At 33.1% G+C, this 18,200-nt stretch overlaps 2 protein-coding genes across 2 annotated transcripts; one reads left to right on the top strand and one right to left on the bottom strand.

Annotated features, from left to right (window-relative positions):
• Positions 1–24: 24 nt before the first annotated feature.
• Positions 25–7,506, top strand: Tsp_05244 (dolichyl-diphosphooligosaccharide--protein glycosyltransferase subunitSTT3B). The gene is made up of 18 exons (XM_003371527.1): positions 25–114; positions 484–586; positions 643–797; positions 1,148–1,208; positions 1,889–2,035; positions 2,084–2,257; positions 2,466–2,695; positions 2,769–2,983; positions 3,035–3,206; positions 3,265–3,438; positions 3,766–3,972; positions 5,747–5,947; positions 5,995–6,125; positions 6,178–6,280; positions 6,333–6,551; positions 6,810–6,909; positions 6,972–7,136; positions 7,226–7,506. The coding sequence occupies exons 1-18, from the start codon at positions 25–27 to the stop codon at positions 7,504–7,506; spliced, it is 2,928 nt and encodes a 975-aa protein (XP_003371575.1).
• Positions 7,507–8,834: 1,328 nt separating this feature from the next.
• Tsp_05245 (palmitoyltransferase ZDHHC9) lies at positions 8,835–17,228 on the bottom strand. The gene is made up of 9 exons (XM_003371526.1): positions 17,020–17,228; positions 16,793–16,956; positions 16,579–16,734; positions 16,367–16,504; positions 16,266–16,314; positions 16,112–16,214; positions 15,894–15,982; positions 14,631–14,680; positions 8,835–8,878 (listed from the first exon to the last, which is right to left on the bottom strand). The coding sequence occupies exons 1-8, from the start codon at positions 17,169–17,171 to the stop codon at positions 14,674–14,676; spliced, it is 858 nt and encodes a 285-aa protein (XP_003371574.1). The 5' UTR covers positions 17,172–17,228; the 3' UTR covers positions 8,835–8,878; positions 14,631–14,673.
• Positions 17,229–18,200: the final 972 nt, after the last annotated feature.

Here is an 18,200-nt window from a genome sequence, read left to right as displayed (position 1 = left end):
GGCTGATTGTTTGATATTTTAGCGATGAAATCTGGTCGTTCTAAAGCTCCACCAACGAATTCCAGCGGATGGGAGTATTTGCTTACAGCAACGGTTTTGCTTTTAGTCTGCCTGGTTGGCTTTTCTTTACGTCTGTTTTCGGTGATCCGATTTGAAAGCATTATTCATGAATTTGATCCTTGGTAATAAATATTATAAATTTTTATTTTATTAAACAGCTTTTAATAGGTTTAACTACCGTGCCACAAGGTATATGGTGGATAATGGGTTCTATAAATTTCTAAATTGGTTTGATGAGCGAGCCTGGTATCCACTTGGCCGAATCGTGGGTGGAACGGTTTTTCCAGGATTGATGCTAACCTCTGGCTCCATTCATTACATGCTGCACAGTTTGAATATACCGGTTCATATTCGCGAAATTTGCGTGTTTTTGGCTCCATTCTTTAGGTTTGAAATTAATGGAGCGTAATAATTATTTTACAGCAGCTTTTTTTTAGTGGTTTGACAGCGATAGCTACATTTTTACTCACGAAAGAATTATGGTCTCATGGTGCTGGGCTGTTTGCAGCTGCTTTCATATCGATCGGTCTGGTTAAACGCGTTAAAATGTTCTTTCTTTATGTTAATTTTTAAAACCTTCAGTTCCTGGATACATAAGTCGCTCAGTGGCTGGCTCGTATGATAATGAAGGGATAGCTATTTTTGCTTTGCAGTTTACTTATTTTCTATGGATAAGATCTGTGAAAACTGGCAGCATATTTTGGTCTGTTATGACTGCACTTTCGTACTCCTACATGGTATACGTTTAAAATTATTATTTATTTATTGTTATTGTTGAGAAAAAATTATCTACAGGTATCGGCTTGGGGAGGATACGTTTTTATAATCAACTTAATCCCTTTACATATCTTCGTTTTGCTGCTGATGGGAAGATTCAACAGTCGAATGTTCATAGGTAATGGCTTGTTTTCATCTCTTTGAATTTTCTGCTCTGACATTTATACTTTTTAGCGTACAATGTATTTTTTATTATGGGATTGATACTTTCTATGCAGACTCCATTTGTTGGTTTTCAACCTGTGCGAACAAGTGAACACATGGCAGCAATGGGTAAACGTTTCATATTTTCTGTTCAGTATTATTTCAGTTCAGCTTAAAGTCATATGTTAGCTTTTTGTTCGTTTCGTTTAGTGCAGTTAAAGTTAGCAGTAAGCACTCTGATTCACTCTGTAGTCATTATTAGTAAATTGTGGATTTAGGGTTGATTTGATTTTAGCAGAACGGTTTAAAGTTTTGGGAATGTTTACTTTTCATTTTGAATATAGTTGAGTGAATTCTTTAATTGCAATACATGTTTGATCTTGATGTTTAAAATTTACATGTCTGCGAAAAATTTTTTATACTGTATGATCTTTATTTTTATCATGTAAGTTTTGATACATTCAATGTTTTGGTTCGTAAATATGTAATGATACTGTAATGTTAATCTGGTATTTTAGAAAATTGTATTTGGTTGGCTTGTCTGTGTAATTAATTTTAACTTTTATGTTCCTTTTCCGTGTTATTTATTAATTATTATTTATAATACTATATTTCAGTTGTTTCATATGTTTGTTATTTACCGAAAAAATGTTAAGGTGCATTAAACTGCGTCTTAAATATTTTTATTAGTAATGTTTGAAACATGAAGTTATAAAAAAAATAAGTGAAATACACTTTAATGTGAAGTGCTCTGAAGTATAGTTTTTTTAGTTTTTATTATAAAATTTGAAGTTACAAAAGCCTAAACAGTATTCTTTGTGCAAGTACTTCTGAATAGTGTGCTGAAAAGGAGGGCTTTACGTGAAAAGAATTCTTGTATTGCTTTTTTTAACAGGGCTATTTTTAGGAGTGTTTATTCTACTGAATGCCTATGCATCTATATGTTTTATGTATAGTTTGCTATCTAAACAACATGCTGGGTACTTGATGCTGATTTTAACACTGGTTTTTGTATTTGTCGGCTTGAATATCATCGCACTGTTGACTTATTTGGGTAAGAATATAAATTTATGCTCTGATAATATTGATTTTTCATTTTTAGGTGTCATTGCACCGTGGAGTGGTCGATTTTATTCACTTTGGAACACTGAGTATGCTAAAATTCACATACCGATTATTAGTTCTGTTTCAGAACATCAGCCGACCAATTGGGTTGCATTCTTTTTTGATCTTCACGTACTTGTTGCCTCATTTCCTGCTGGATTATGGTTCTGCTGTAAGAATTTGAATGACGTGCGAATTTTTGGTAATGCGCATATGTATTTCAATGTGTACACTTCATAGGAAGCAGCATATAGTTATTTGTTATACTTTTAATTTCTCAGATTATTTTTATAGGAGATTAATAACTCGTTGTGCTGTTGTATTAAATATATTTATGTCCATAATATAACGATGTTATAAATATTTTTCGAAAATTTTAGCAATACTGTATTCTATCACTGCAGTCTATTTTGCTGGCGTGATGATTCGATTAATGCTAACTTTAACCCCCGTGGTTTGTGTTTTGGCCGGAATTACATTTTCTTCAATATTCAAAAGATACCTTTACGATGAGGCTGCAGAAAGGACGTTGATGTTGCATGGTCTGCAGCGTCGTAAAGCTTCTCATCAAGATCAGTCTCGTTCAAAAGATAGAACTATGTATGATAAGGTAAATCAGCAATTGTAATCGATTTTTGTTGCCTTTTGCATATTGAAGTAATTATTAATGATATTTGTTGCAGGCTGGAAAATTGAGAAAACCATTGCAACTGGAATGCGCTGAAGCCCGAGAGCAGATATTGTCTACTTGTCCAGATGATGATTTTGGTACACTGAAAACGATCATTATTGCGACCATGTTGTTGCTGTTGTCAATGTTTGTTGTACATTGTACCTGGATTACTAGCAACGCATATAGCAGTCCAAGCGTGGTGCTTGCTTATTACAATAACGATGGGTAAGCAGGTTATTCAACATATATGTAGTAATGTAGCTTACCTTTTGTCAGAAGTCGTACCATTTTGGATGATTTTCGAGAAGCATATTTTTGGCTGAGAAAAAATACGCCGGATCAAGCGAGGGTTATGTCTTGGTGGGATTACGGCTATCAAATTGCAGGCATGGCTAACCGTACAACTCTGGTGGATAACAACACTTGGAACAACAGTCACATTGCTTTGGTAATTTAGAGAATGATTTTTAAAGTATAAAAGTAATAGGGAATATCTGTTTCAATAGGTTGGCAAGGCAATGGCAAGCACCGAAAGAGAGGCATATAAAATCATGCTTGCGTTGGATGTTGACTACGTGTTAGTCATTTTTGGCGGCATGATTGGCTATTCCGGTGACGACATCAATAAGTTCCTGTGGATGGTTCGCATTGCTGAAGGAGAACATCCAAAAGATATACGAGTAATGAAATGTATTTGATGTGTTATTTTTATAATTTTAATTTTTTATTTTTTAAACAGGAAAATGATTACTTTAACGATGAAGGTGATTTTCGAGTAGATAATGCTGGCTCTTCTGTGCTTCTTAATTGCTTGATGTACAAGTTGTCTTATTATCGATTTGGCGATTTTCAGGTAAATTGATATTTTTTTTAATTAAGATTTTGGAACTGTTTGAGTGATTCTTTTTGTTTTGTTATAATTGAATTATTTTTCATTACAGTATTTTGTATCAGTATTTTGTTTCATTTTTAAAATTTTTGTTAAATTTCTTTGATTCTTTGTTTAGCTAGACTACAGAGTGCCAGCAGGTTTTGATCGAGCACGTAATACAGTAATTGGTAATAAGAAATTTAATCTTGAACATTTGGAAGAGGCGTTTACTAGTGAGCATTGGCTGGTGCGCATTTACAAAGTGAAGAAACCTAGAAATATGGATTCTATTCCAAAGTCAGAGCGTGTTTTTGAGCATAAACGCTCAAAGCCGTACAGCAAGGTAATTGATTTCAAAAGTGGGATATACACATTTATACAGAATTGAAATTTTTTAGGCAAACAACAAAGGCCGAGGCTTACTGATGAACGAGGGGACTGCAGTCAAAGGCAGGCGCTCGAACCGAATCTAACACTTTTATATAAGATCTTGTTCATTCAAAAAGTTTATTACTAAGTGAAAGTTATTGTTTATGCATTTGGTTTCTGTTTTTATGGACACTGATTGTTTAGCTTTTTTTGAAAACAGTTCATTGCAACGTTTTCAGTTCCAGTTATATCCTGTGAAAATGCTTGAAATTAAAGTTCTGTTTTAATAAGCATGATAATTATATATAAATAATTTTACTTACTACAAAAATTGTTTTGAAAATAGTTTTATAAAATAATTTCACTTAAAACAGAAGGTATTTCACGTAAGTGCCAGATTTTCGATAAACACTGAATGGGACAATTTCTGTTCAAAAAATACACTGATATTTATATTACGAAAATGCATTGCATATCTCTTGACAGTAATTCAGTTTTATTTAAGCAGTTTCAAAAATACGTTAAAAGAATATTTTGAATAAAAATAAGTTACCCAAAGATGCAGCAATTGAAGTACGGCCCTAAATTGAATTATAATACATTTTATAATGCTACAACTGTTAAATGGTCAAATAGTTTCGGTGAAAATGGGATTTTTTTATGCTATCGAATAAATTTATTGTGCAATTAATTTGCCATATAAGTTATGATGTGTACAGAATTAATTTGCATATCTTGAGATGTTCTGAGAAAATCAATCACGAACGTTACCTCTGTATTCTGTGTTGTTTCAGTTTTAAAATTAATTTTTGGCTTATTAACTAATTATTGATTTTCTTAATTATCTCATTGGCGTTTTATTATTGGTTGTTGATGTGCCCCGACTGATTGGTTTGCTTAGCAATTACGATGAATAAAGCCAATCGGAGAATGGCATGAACGTCCAATAGTCAATGACCAATTAGAAAACGCGTTCCCTAATTAGACAAAACTGTTATATTAGTTTAAAAAAAGTAAAATTTTAATTTGATAAAATATAAATAAATATTTTGATAAAATATTTTTTTATTTTTATCTTATACATTATGCTCACAATTCCATTTCAATATATTTCCCGTTTATTACTGTAGATATATATGAACATGATTATTTTTAGTCTTACTGTTTTTCTTCTACGTGCTCATTTCATTTGTTATCCTTTCTTTGTTGTGTGTGGTGGCCGGTGTTAGTGTTTTATTCAGTTGTTGCGTTGAAGTTAGGTGTTGAAGCTTTACTTTTATTTATCCTATAGAATTTTAAAAGGTATCAAACAATCTATTTTAAGATTTTACTTTAGCTGTGAGCGACTTTTCTTTATCACGATGCATTTTTAGGGTCTGTGCGTTTTGAAGTTGCTGTGATTTAAAAACGTATTTCTCTGCTGCTTTTTCTTTTTTGTTGATTTTACGGGACCATGTTTTGCTATTAATTAAATATTTTATTATTTTTAGATGATTGATATTTTTCATGGCTTCGCAAAATAACCGCTTTACATCGAAAAGTCGCGCATCTAATCGAAGTTTGTCCAGCGATTCTGATTCTGATTTTGACCGTGTGCGACGTCCGAGTTGCTTAAAGCCGTGCAAGTGAGTATACTGATGTGTTATAATCACGCGAGTTTATACTGTGTTAATTATGCATTTTATTTATATTGACAACTTTTTAGTTTGAGTAATACTTCTTCGAAAATGCCGAAGCCATGTTTGCAGCATTCATCTGGTAGTAGTTCCACAACCTCTCCGCTTGAAGGAAATCGTGTAGGAGAAATGGCTCCATTAATTCCACTTCCACCGGCTTTGAAAAATTCAAAAAGTAACCAGAAAACGGCACAACAGCGCTCAGATGGCTTACTGAATCGTAGACATTCAGATTGCTCTTCAAACCGTTATAATACTGATGATTGGGGAGTGGTAAGTAGTTTATTATTTTTTTAATCCATTACATTTTGTGCATTTAGGTTGAAGTGAATCGTACTGTTGACTTGGTTTCTGAGAAAGATTGCGAACGCTTGACTTTGGTAGTTGAAAACACTCGATTTGTTGTGGAAAGCGCGCTTTTGCGTTCCAAACCCAACACAATGTTGGGAAGGTTTGAATGTTTGTTTCGGTTTTTATATAACTATATATTTTTTCAATCTTAGAATGTTCGGTAGTTCCCGTGATCACAATTTGGTAAAGCCGAATGAACATGGAGAGTACATTGTGGCCGATGGGATATCAGCAGGCTGTTTTCGTGCAATTTTGGTGGGCATTGTCCTCTGTTTTTAGTTTTTTACATTTTTATTTAATTTTTTAGGATTATTTTAAGAAAGGAATTATGCATTGTCCACCAAACGTTTCAGTGGCAGAGTTGCGTGAAGCATGCGATTATTTACTTGTTCCATTCACTGCTGAGAACGTAGATTGCGTTGATTTGCGTGGTTTGCTCCATGAATTATCGAACGAAGGCGCCAAAGAACGGTTTAATTTTTTTTTGAACAAAATAATTTTACCTCAGATGGTCAAATCAGCTCGAGTATGTTGCTTTTTTATATTATTTTTAAAGGCTTTTTAGTTTAATTAAAATATGCTGTTTTTCACTGAATAGATAAGTGAAATTTATATTAGTACTATTTGGTTATAATAAATTACAATTATTTAGAAATTTTTTTGTTTGTAATAATTTCTTTCATTTTTATTAGTTATTATTTGTTTTAATTTAAGGAAGAAAAATTGTCACTTATCAGTAAAAAATGTTCTTCAGTTCACTTCAGTTAAATGACTTTTATTGCAGGATGGAGAGCGCGAATGCCACATCGTTGTTCTTTTGGATGATGACATTGTGGACTGGGATGAAAATTATCCTTTACAAATAGGGGAAGACCTGCCACTTGGTGAGTTCTGTTGTTAAAGACGAATTGTTTGAATGGAAATGTTTTGTTTTGCTTTGTTATAGCTGTTTACAGTTCCCAGTTGTACCGTTTTTTCAAGTACATTGAAAATCGTGATGTGGCAAAGCAGTTGTTGAAAGATCGAGGTCTGAAGAAAATTCGACTGGGCATTGAAGGCTATCCGACATGCAAAGAGAAAGTTCGACGTCGTCCTGATGGCAAATCAGAAGGTTTGTTTTGAAAAAGAATAATTTTTTTTTCATTTTGAATTCTCTTCTAACAAATAGCTTCGTGTATTAACAATGCAATTGCTTTTAAGTAGTCTACAGCTATGTGCAGCGTCCGTTCATTCACATGTCGTGGGAAAAAGAGGAAGCAAAATCTAGACACGTTGATTTTGCATGTCCAATTGTGAAATCAAAATCAAATCCAAGCCTCGCTTCAGCGTTTAGTGATCTTCTGCCATCTTCTCCACCGTACATCCCTAATGCGAATAATGCTGCAGGACCTTCTTCGGGTCGACCAACAACTTATGCTAATCCTCCACCACCGCAACCGTCAGAGCCGTATCCACATCACGTACCGCCGGTTGATGACTAATTTGCCTTTTGTTTTTCAATTGCACCATTTATTACTGTTTTAGAGGAACCTCTGCACTTTACCGAAACATGCAATTAATTGTTTCTGCTTAACGTTCATTATTTATGAAATGGGTTATACTATGTATTACTTTTCTTGTTTGCTTTCCGGTTTGAAAAACTCAATATCCATCATTATTTGGTGTTGGTTTATTAATTATTTAATCAGTTTTTTCATGTTATTACATTGCTTTCATTATACTACAACATACATTCGTTGCATAATGAAATTGTGATGTAATTGCGACGTTAATGTCAGTATTTTTCGGCAAGTAATTCGTATATATCTATCTGCTTATTGAAGTATTATTTTAAAGCTGCTCAGTAAATTTCTTGAAATTCTTTCTTTCAAATTATGATAGAAATATTTGGACCAATGAAACGAAAAATATTGCAGTTAATAATAATGGAAAATTTTCAATCAATGAACAATTAGACAAGAAAAACCAATCTGACTACGACATAAACGTCCAATAAGATAACGCTTTAAATAACCAGTAAGAAAAGGTGGTGAAAAAGTTTGTTCCCGAGTTAGACAAAACTGTTAGGAAATAAACACAGCTGCAAATAAGTTGATTGCTTCTAGCGCAAAGCTTCATCAACTTCTGTGTAACGGCTCATACTTTCAAAGCTTCTGATTTTTCTGATCGCACGCAATCATCTACATCGTTTTTTTAAATATTCCGTTAAGTTACCGTAAGCCTGTGACCTGCTTTCACATATCGTATTTTTTTCTCCGCTGACGTTCAGATTTGTTCTTTTATAATTTTGTATACACAGGCGAAATCAGTGAGGTATGCAGAACAAGAAAAAATGGTTGGCATTAACCTGGTGAAAATAACATGCAAAATAGTAGAAAGAAATTTTAAAGGTTTTATTTCTCCTAGTTTTAACATTGTGTTATAAATTCTTAAAGTTCTTGTTACTTGTAATTGAAACAGAAGCGTCTATATAATTGTGAAAACGCAATGAATGGCGAAACTTTTGTTGGATATTTGTTCTTTGAATTCTCCAATAAAACATTCTTTATCCGTTTTAAGCTTAGTCTAGCTTTTCACAGTACTGTACTCTAGACAATGTTGTACAATTTTATGGCTGCATTTTATGAAATGAATTTTCTTATTATTTCGCTTATTAAAGGGAATCATGCGAATTGCATGAACATGAAGCTAGACAGTTCTTTCAAATGTTGTCACTGCACTGAATTTCAGCATTCGTTCTGTTTCAACATTATTTACTTAGTAAGTCTATTCATATTTTATATTCGGCATTGTAATTTATCAACAGTCTTCAATGCCAAATAGTCCAGTATAGGATTAATGCTGGAAAATAGTGTAAGATTTACGAATTCATTGTTCTGCTGTTGAGAATTCTTATAATATTTATTTTTAAATTAAATTACATTGTAAAAGTGGTGTACTTTTTGTTTTAGTTAAAAGCATTCTTTTTTCAGTATTATGGTTGTGTTTTTTGTATATGCAAGTTCTGCATCTGATTTAATTTTCATTTCGCTATTGGTATTACTGAAACTGGCTTAGTATTTATTAAACAAATAGCAGTTTTATTGCAAATGACAAGTTCAATGTTGCGTGTTGCGTATAGAAATGTTCACTTGAGATTGCAATATTGATAAAGAAAATCATCGATTGGTGACCTTTATATTGCGCTATTCAGCGCAGCTTCTTGCTTTAAAATATCAGTTAATGTCTCCATTCTTGAACTGCTTATTTTTGTTTTGCATTTATCTATGTTCTCATTGATATTCAATAGCTTATTTTCTTTTGATTGATAGAATTTTTCACAACTATACCGATATTAAGTACGGATTGGGATTGGAGCGAAATTGCCATTTGTTTGTATTGCATGATGATGCATTTTGCTGCTAATCTAAGTAACTAGCTGTTCAGTTTACTTAGTGCCCCGTTTGAAATATTTACTTTCAAAATGTTTCGCAGAGTTCGGTCATATGAACAGTTTTACACATAATTTATTTATTTGTTTATCATGTTTCTTAAATATTGATTTATTATTAGTGAAATTTTGAAAGTTGATTTTCAATTCTTGCGCCGTTTTAGCCAGTATTTTCATGGACGTCAAAGAGAATGGTCGTGTGCTTTCCATTCAAAGTCATGTCGTTTCTGGCTACTGTGGAAACAAGTGCGCAACGTTTCCATTGCAGGTATGTTTGGTATTTGGTTTCATTTTAGAAATTGATTCTGTTTTCAGATTCATCGTTTTGAAGTCGATACAATAAATTCTGTTCAATTTTCAAACAATACAAGTATGCATGTTTTTTTTGGGGGGGGGAGGGAGAGGGAGGGAAATAATACTTGTATATTTTTAAACATGTAGGCTACGCGACATGGACTGGAAAAACAATGACTGGATCCAATATTAAAGAACTGTATTTTGGTTTGGAAGCAAATGAATTGCTTGGTTATACTCATGTTTTGACAGGTATTGTCTGTACATGAGCATCTTGAGCATTCACAATGTTTCATCTTGAACAAAGCGGTGCATTTCAGGTTATGTTGCTGAAGAATCCTTTCTCACAGAAATGATCAATATTGTTAATAGTTTGAAGAGAAAAAACAAAGATTTAATTTACTGTAAGTTATGAATGAAAATTTTAATTAATTTGTTCCAATTTAATTACCATGTGATTTCATTTTTACAGTTTGCGATCCTGTGATGGGAGATCAGAAACGATTCGTAAGATTTTCTGTTTTTATTTCATTTGAATACCTCCTTATGGTTTGCTTTTCATTTTCAGTATGTACCGGAAAGCATGCTGCCAATTTATCGTGATGCTGCGGTGCCTTTGGCCGACGTGATCACACCGAACCAATACGAACTGGAGTAATGCATTGAATTTTGGCATTTGTACTTTTAGATTTTCAATTACATCAGTCAGTCAGTCAGTCGGTCGCCTTACATACATATATGTATATATTTATTTGTTTAGACTGTTATCTGGAAAAATTATCGAATCCGAAAGGGATGTCATTGAAGCGATGAATTTGTTGCATGACAAAGGACCCAGATGGATTGTAGTGACCAGTACAGATATTGACTATTGTCAGGAAACACTGACTGGCTATTTCAGCGAAATGAAAGGTGGTGTTTTGTGATTTTCAAATTGATATTCATTGTGTCTGTCTGTTGTATTACTAAACTTGGAATATTTTAAAACGACAAGATGGTCGAACTGCAGCTCACAAATTCCAAGTTCAACGTTTCCCGCAATATTTCTGTGGAACTGGTGATTTGTTTTCCAGTTTGTTATTAGTCTGGCTGCACAAAACCGACTACAACACAGTGGTTAGATGTTGATGGGATTGATGCTGAATTTTCTGATTTCGTTCTCTTTACAGTTAGCCGTGGAAAGAGCACAGTCAAGTATGCAAGATGTGCTGAAGAGAACACTACGAACGAGTGAATGTGGAGATGGTTCGGCAGTCGGTAAGCGGATTTTCTATATTCACATGGAATTGGTAGAAAAGTTTGAATTTTCTCTTCGCTCTTCAGAAGGGGAGAAACAACGCAAAAAAAGAATAGAATTGAAAATAATTCAAAGTATGGACGATATTTTGCGACCGCAATCGCGAGTCACTTGCACGCCGGTCGAAATGAAAGACTGAAAATTGTTTTACAGTTACAAATCGTTCTGTAAAAATGATCAGGTTCGTTGAGAATTAATTACGCGTCAATTGCTGAAACGATTTTTACAACGTTCTGTTTGTAGATATAAAGTTTATTCAATTGCTCTACAATGTATGGAATTAAAGTATCGCCACGCAACCGTAGGCGGATGAAGTAGAATTTTAATACTATATTTCACATGCACCGTATATGTCACCGAAAGCAGAGATACATTCATCAATGAAAACAGTAAATTCGAATCATCAGCTTAAGCAGTTTGACTTGGCAAAAATTTTAAAGTAGATAACTAGTAGACAACTAAACGGCAACTTGTTGATTCGATGCGTAAACAGTTTTCTCCTTGTAATAGATTTCTTCGTGCTCCTTGTCGCATATAAGCATCAGACAAGCGAAAAAGGTACAAATTGTCGTTCCCCAAGCGATGCCATACTGAAAATAAAATGTAAAAAAAAAGAGAACAAATTTCACCAGAAATACAATCGTACACTCCAGTCGAATTCCCAAGATGTAACAACCCAATTTTCGAGTTCCAAATAGAAACAAACGGGAAAGACGATCAGACTGATCAATTCAGAAATGACTAAAATAAAATGGGATATTAATAAATATTGTTTCAGAAAACAAGTGCAACAACGATGAAACAATTACCGGCAATTAAAGCCAAATACATCGCAATTTTGTAGTACAGGTATTTTCGACCTAAGCTGGTCGCTTTGAGACCAAGAACAGTTGCGAAAATGCATGACACGATGCAAAGTCCAGCGAGTATCAAAAATGCAGCAGCTGTTTGAAAGTAAGCTGTTAAATAAAGAAAAAATAACTTTATTAAATAATCAAAAACAAAAACATCGCAATTACATGTGCTGAAAATTTAAACCACGTCATTTTCTACCTATCACAAACAGTTACAATACACAATATATTACGTTACTTAGTGGCCTTAAATGTTCACCCTAGGCCAAGTGATTCATGCAATGTTGGTACAATTATTCATCATCTATTCATCAGTTGAAGCACACAAAATGCTTCCCTTTCTGTGTAAAACTTTAACAATGTAACAACGACCATGTGGCCTACTTCGCTTTCAAAACCAAATGATTGTTAAATTCTATAAAATAAATCGATTCTTTATTCAATAATTTGCGTGGCTTCATTTCCACATTAAATAGTCAACCCTACTATTCCGTAATATATCAAACTGCAAAGAAGTAAAATTCATATACATCAACTTCCCCCTTTTGACCATGAAGCACAATCATGAAATTTCACCGTCACGAATGACAAACAACAGCTTCTATAACAAAGACCAGCTAATCTGACCAACTAACGGAGTATGAGCAAGAAAAAAACATGCAATGACCATAGATTGATTTATTTCTTACAAGCAACATTTCACATCAATAAATAAAACAAATAAATTTCTATTCACTAGATCGAAAATTAAAATTTCCCAATAAATTTGACCAAGTGTAAAAAACAATATGATGAACCATACAGTGATATAATTTTATAATTTGAACATCTGACATTTATGACAAAAAAGAATGCTAAAATTAATCTAAATATATAATTAGAAAAACGCTACTGAATAATGTTCACGAAAAGCAAAAACAAAATAAAGAAGAGCAGTTTTGCGCAAAGCCACAGCGTAAATATTTATTGAAAACATATATGACAAAGTGAAATTCAAAGAATGCTAAGCACGTAAAGAATAATGTCAATAAAAACATTTTCATTTTCTATATTCAAAAGTTAACAAGTATTGTTGTCAATAAAGCATGCCAAAAAACTGTCTACAAAATTTATTATGAATACATCCACCTGTAAAATTAAGTTACCTTTATAAACTATGCGAGAGCTGTGACACTGCCCAGGTGCAGGTGATTCTAAAGGCAATTTCGTATCAGTGCTCACATCATCAGAAACGCATTCACGAAATAATCCAGTTCTGAAACAACAGCCAGTTTTCAACCATGATGAAGTACATAAAGCCAAAATTAACAGCACCAACGCCAGACATTCGCATATTAAGCTTATTATCTAAAAGAAAAAAAATATCATTTGCATTCTTAAAATTTAATCATTGCAAAATACCTTAAGTGGTCGGATAATTGTTACAGTTTCAATAGTTGTCGTAGCAGCAGTCATGTTCCTCTGTGTTAAATATGATTCACAAAATCATAAACGAAAAACTGCTGAAGCAAATTTACCACCTGGGTCGCGCTGCTAAAGATAGACCGAATGAAGAATGCATACGATTTCAGCTACTCGCCTGAATTTACTTAGTGTACAGTATGAAAATAATTTTAAAATATTGGAAATGTTTAATTTAAGTTATCTTAAATTAGCCATTTATTATGATTAATGTATAAATTTAGTTCAATTAAACTGAAACTTACGTAATTTTTAACAGTTTGATAGGATTACGGTAATGTATATACTATTAATAAGACTAAGAAGCTGATACATTATAATGTGAATATAGTTTATAAAATATGGAAAATAGACTTATTAAAAGCTGAATAACAATATTAACACCATTTATACTATTAGTTTCATTGGAGCATTAAAAGAAAATTCATTACAAAAAATTTGGTCAAATAATTTTTATTCTGATAAGCATATAAATATCATTATCTTAATATTTAAATTAAATATTAATATTTTATTTGTTTTTATCTTCTAATTTCAGAAAGTATTGCATTTTCAATGTTACAGTAATCATATTTGAACTTACCTTTTCTTATATTGCAGTAATCGAAGTCTTTGTTGAAAAAAGTGATTCTTTGTTCGCGTGTACGTTTTGTATTAAGATTTGGTATTTCACTAAAGTAAATACATATGTATATATATATATGTTTTTTAGTCTATAATATTAAAGGGAGGTTGCGACTTATTATTATTAAAGTTCAAAATTCGCTTCAGTAGTATTATGGGGGACGGATTTGAAATTCTTAACAGTTAATTGGTTGATTTACTCCAAACCTGTATTAATTTATAAACAATAAACTTACGTTTTATTATGATTTACAGAGCCTTTTTGTCATGTTCCTGTACGACCAATTCCTGTCACAAATTTTAGCCATAGAGGCTTTTACCAAAAACTATTCACGATTCCGTTGGACAGTGGCGGAGGTTTGTAATGTTAAGATATTTGTTTTTATGTATCAATATGTAAATAATCATGAATATGAAAAGATATACGTGAGTATATATGTATTAGTGCTTTAATATGTCAATTTAGCAAGGAAACGTGAAGTTCTTGGTTTGTGATGATACCAGATTTTGTCGAATCGGTATGGATTATGTGAAATGTGAATTTCACGTATGTTACGATGAGTTGTACAACATACCTGTAATGTTCTTTAATTACTGGTATTTGGGTAAGTCAATTTTCTTTTACAACGTTTGCTTTTTCATCACAGATTTTCAGAAGGGCAGTTGATGCCGTTAGACGAGGTATGGGCTACCGTCTGTTGTTCCGAAACCGCTCGTCTTTATGCAGATCCGTTTTCAGTGATAACTCAAGTGGTGTGTCAGTGCAGTTTTTCAAGTTTATGTTTATTTGTAATTTTAAACTAAAGTATTATTCAAATTTTTTATTAGATTAAATATAAAAAAAGCATGGAATTTTAACTTTGGAAAATAACCAGTATTTATGATTTTTTTTTTCGATAAAACGAAAATCATTTCAGGAACATCCATTGTTCCGCACATCCTGGTACTGTTTCCATCCGTGCAAAACTGACGATATTCTGACTCCTGTTATCGAAAAAGGAAAAAAAACAAAGTAAAATTTTTAGTGCTGCCTCGAACACTTTAAACTTTCAAATACTTTGTTGAATATTTAATTTCAATTTATGCAAAGAAATTTATTGAAATAATGGAACAGTTGCTAATTTTAAGTGATTTTTAAATCATTTCAGAAATTTGGTGGCCGTCTGGTTAACTGTGATGGGCAGTATTATCGGTATTTCAGTGCCGCTCAGTTTTGAACAAGTGATTTTCAATGCTGAGAACTGAGAAATTTTAAAGCAGTCGTACCACGATGGATTGCCTTCAATAAGCTATTGTTTCTCACTTGTTTTATGCACGTCTTAGTATAGTTGGAGTTGTTAATGATTATGTGGTGATATATTATACGTTATGCACGCACAAATAAGCAGCAAAATAATTTATTTCATTTGAAAACAGAAGCTCTGCAATTCGAAAGGCAATCGGTATTTATGCACATTTTTTTGGTCAGTTTCATCAAAATAAATGAGAAAAAAGAAAACAGGATCGATTATCGAATACTTTCACACGTAATTTGGAAAACTGTTTAAACGCGTCATGTAGACTCTGGATTCGATTTTGAACTTTCGCCAATTGTAGAGACAGTAATTTGAATTTCAGTTGTGGATCGAATCACGCCACGTCGATCGATCAAGCTAAAATAAAGTTTACATAAATATTGCTACAAATTCTACATTTAGTACATATGACAATCTGTTTTACATTGAACCTGCGATACATCCATTTATTGAAAAGGAGAAAAATTCAAAATTGTTCAATATTAATTCCTACAATATTCCATTTAAATATCCGCCTGAAAATGTTTCATGCATTGTTTAGGGCGTTTCTAGGCGATAAATTTTGTTTGTCACTAAATATTAAGACAAATGCAGTCAGTTTACATGAACATACCTCGGTGGTTGGGGTCCACAGAGAATTTGCAAACAATCCCACGCAAATCTTGAGTCAGCATAAGGGTTGCGATTCGAGCGGGTTCGGTTCTGTTGAGTTCCAGTGGATGATTCGTCTGATTTGTTACTGCCGAATGAATTTTTAAGCTTAAACAATACAATACAAGAAAAGCAAGTTTCACAAAGTGTGGGTACAACGTAAATAAAAAAAAGACTTACATCTTCGTTAGTAGTCTGATTGGCAGTGATTAAATAAGAATGGAAGCCAGTAAGACCGAGAACTGACCATATACTGAGAAAGCATATCAACGCCACCACAACGCTGAAAAATAAATTTGTGTAAAACACTTTCCATTGAAAAACAACTTTCTACCTTCCCGGACTTTCTTGAATAAATTCAAGAAAATTCTTCTGCTTCGTTGCTGAAATAGTAGAAAATTCAGAAAAAAATAAAGTCATTTAAGCCATTATTACCAAGAACAATGTGAACCATGACACAAGCGAAAAGATACACGCAAAGCAGTGAAAGTGAAACAATGAAAATGAAAAAGTAACGATAATTGCGCTTGCCAATGCAGTTGCCGACCCATGGACAGTGATGATCGAATCGTTCTATGATCATTTAAAAATATTACATCAATTATTTATTGCTTATTCTTCAAAATAAAGCGTTTTCAAAAACCAACCGACGCAGTTGTCACAGATACTGCAGTGGGATGCACGCGGAGGACGAAATATGAGGCAAGTGCGGCAAAATTTCAACTTCACAAGTTGCCCGTTGACTAAAACCTCTTTGAATACAACATTTTTCGAATCTGTCGACTGGTCATCATTACGCATTTCTGAAATACAATACAAATACACAAATACAAACAAAAAAACAAACAAACAAACACGAACCAGCTAATTCACGTTGCACGGCCAACGCTTCTTCAGCAGTGGCTCTTGGAATAATACCAGGATCGGAGAAGCTTGTTCTGAACAATGAACTGAATACGGTGCAGCTTAAAACAGCCGCTGATACTGGTATCATAGGACTCAAATTGTTGTACAAAAATGGACCACTAGATGGAGAAAAAAAAATAACTTCACATACATCATACACACGTTAAAGTGGATGGTTTTACTCGAAGTAGAAGAAGAGTATTAAAGCACCAAGAAGCAACACGACCGTCAAAACAAAAGCGCTTATCTGCTTTGCCATAATAATTCGACCATCACAACAGAAGCGATTGTTGCCAGGAAAATGGCGCCATTTCCTCCTGCTCGTCGTAGCCATCGGTGGTGAAATTCACTGAGATCACAACAGCAACAACAATAACAACAATGGCAAAACAACAATACCCTAAAGTGGAAAAAATATTACAACTAAACACTGCTAATGTTGAACTGACAGCGAATTGTCGGTTTGCATAGTGCGTCATGATGAAATGAAACGTTAAAAGATAAATTTAGTATGCTGGTATAGTTTGCAACATAACCGCATGGCAACAAACGTGAAAATGGAAACGATCAATTTCACAACCACAACATTCAATCATCATTTCCTTTGTTCTCATTCGAACTCTGATCACTGCGATTACAAAAAATTACACTTCTACAAAGCATCTTCTTCGAATAGTAAAAATAATCTATTCATCATGTCACTCTGATTCAACATTTTCCAAAATCGTACTAAACTGAAACAGTCAAACATGGCGAACTGCATTCCAATTTATCAAAATCAAGCGCATATACAATATTGCCATTCGGCTAATTAGGCCTACCGGGAAAAAGATGATTTCGACCGAGTAAATTAGAACGACCCAATGTGTAAGACAAAATTGAAAGAATCATGAATTTCTTCAATGGAGCTATTTTAGAGCATCAAGTTCATTGATGGAATCGAATTTCATCCACTGACATGCCAAATCAAAGGAGACATTTAACAGAAATTAATCATAGAAAACATGTTCAGCATTAATGAAAAGTATGAAAAGAATACACCACTGCGATGCGTTCAATTTATCCACGAACAAATAAATAAAATTCCAACCAGCCCATTCCATTTACTCAATTCTATCAGCCCTTTCTCTTCATTAAATACTCATTATTTTCACAACCATTATGTTGATTAATACTGGATATCACGATTCCAGATGCTACAAAAACATACCCTAGAAGACAATTATTTATAATTACATCTTCCAATGTTTCCTCATTACAGAATAAATGAAGCAGAAAGCTGTAAACAAAATTCAAAGCATTTATATATTTATATAAATACTTGTACATTACTAGCTAAGGAATTGCATAATATATTAGAAAA

The sequence above is a fragment of the Trichinella spiralis genome, assembly GCF_000181795.1.
Source record: "Trichinella spiralis strain ISS 195 chromosome Unknown Scfld9, whole genome shotgun sequence".
NCBI lineage: Eukaryota > Metazoa > Nematoda > Enoplea > Trichinellida > Trichinellidae > Trichinella > Trichinella spiralis.
This window is presented reverse-complemented; position numbering and strand designations above follow the sequence as displayed.

Coding starts and splice junctions, on each gene's coding strand:
- Tsp_05244 (XM_003371527.1), top strand. CDS start 25: ATGAAATCTGGTCGTTCTAAAGCTCCACCAACGAATTCCAGCGGATGG. Junction 3,439..3,765: donor AACATCCAAAAGATATACGA/GTAATGAAATGT, acceptor TTCTTTGTTTAG/CTAGACTACAGAGTGCCAGC. Junction 6,552..6,809: donor AGATGGTCAAATCAGCTCGA/GTATGTTGCTTT, acceptor CTTTTATTGCAG/GATGGAGAGCGCGAATGCCA.
- Tsp_05245 (XM_003371526.1), bottom strand. CDS start 17,171: ATGGCTACGACGAGCAGGAGGAAATGGCGCCATTTTCCTGGCAACAAT. Junction 16,315..16,366: donor CATGGTTCACATTGTTCTTG/GTAATAATGGCT, acceptor CTACTATTTCAG/CAACGAAGCAGAAGAATTTT. Junction 15,983..16,111: donor ATCAGACTACTAACGAAGAT/GTAAGTCTTTTT, acceptor GGAACTCAACAG/AACCGAACCCGCTCGAATCG.